A 947-nucleotide genomic window follows, 5' to 3' on the forward strand; every position below is an offset into this window, starting at 1 on the left:
ATGTAAATTCCCCTTATATTAAATATTAGATAATTTTGAATGAAGAGACTTGATTCATATAAAAAAATAAAATAAATTCCTACTACTATTTTGAATTAATAAAATAATAATATTGAAAATTTAATTTTTAGAAGGATTGCTTCCTTATTTATAATTTAATATTTTTAAATGCTTAATGATTAGTTTTATGCATACAATAAACTTCGCGCTAGTTCAGTTCCGACGCTGGACCGGGAGCCGCGCAAAATAAGGATAAGGGCAAAGCTCTCCTCGCACACAGAGGCCGGCCGCCACGTTCTTCCTCCTATACATCAGCGTTTTCTTCTCCGCATTCGTCTTCATCTGCGTGGCAGCGGCCATGTCAGCAGTTCTATGCACTCCCTCGTGCTCTTCTCCTGCCTTTACGCTGTATTCCTCCTTATCGCGAGCAGCGGCCCCCTTCTTCTCCTTGTATGACAATCCGCCCCACTCGAGACGACAGGTTCTCTACCGGCGCCCTGTTGGTCGGGGGATAGGAGGGGTATTCCAAACAGATCATATGACGTTTTGTCGCTTCTTTACTGCTGTATTTTAATTTGTGACTCATAACCGTGTTAATTGTAGGTAGAGATTCTATCTCAAAAGAGGTTTCCGGATGCGGGGAAGGATAGGAGAGCTTACCTTCCACCTGATGGAGGTCGAGGGGAGGCAGGAAGATCGAGCTCAGCTGCTTTCAAGTCGTTCGAAATTCAAAAGAAGGACAGGGGGTTGGTTTTCGACCTCAAAGAGCAACAGGTAGATTCGGTTTCCCCTTTAGTTACTGAAAATTTATTCGCATTACTACTGAAATCTTATATTTTCCTTTTATTAAAACCAGTGTTCTCTCGCAGCTTGTTAAGATTATTGTATTCATGACAGCAGCACTTTAGTTTTTTTTTTTTTTTTTTTTTTTTTTTTTTTTTTTTTTT

The 947-nt window shown here is 39.8% G+C and overlaps 1 protein-coding gene across 1 annotated transcript; it reads left to right on the forward strand.

Moving 5' to 3' along the window:
- The first annotated feature begins 207 nt into the window (after nucleotides 1-207).
- LOC110092490 lies at nucleotides 208-908 on the forward strand. Its single transcript, XM_028691914.1, has 3 exons — nucleotides 208-520; nucleotides 604-783; nucleotides 870-908. Exons 1-3 carry the CDS (start codon nucleotides 359-361, stop codon nucleotides 906-908), a joined length of 381 nt encoding a protein of 126 aa, XP_028547747.1. The 5' UTR covers nucleotides 208-358.
- The last annotated feature ends 39 nt before the right edge of the window (nucleotides 909-947 follow it).

Source organism: Dendrobium catenatum, unplaced genomic scaffold, assembly GCF_001605985.2.
Source record: "Dendrobium catenatum unplaced genomic scaffold, ASM160598v2 fragScaff_scaffold_9, whole genome shotgun sequence".
NCBI lineage: Eukaryota > Viridiplantae > Streptophyta > Magnoliopsida > Asparagales > Orchidaceae > Dendrobium > Dendrobium catenatum.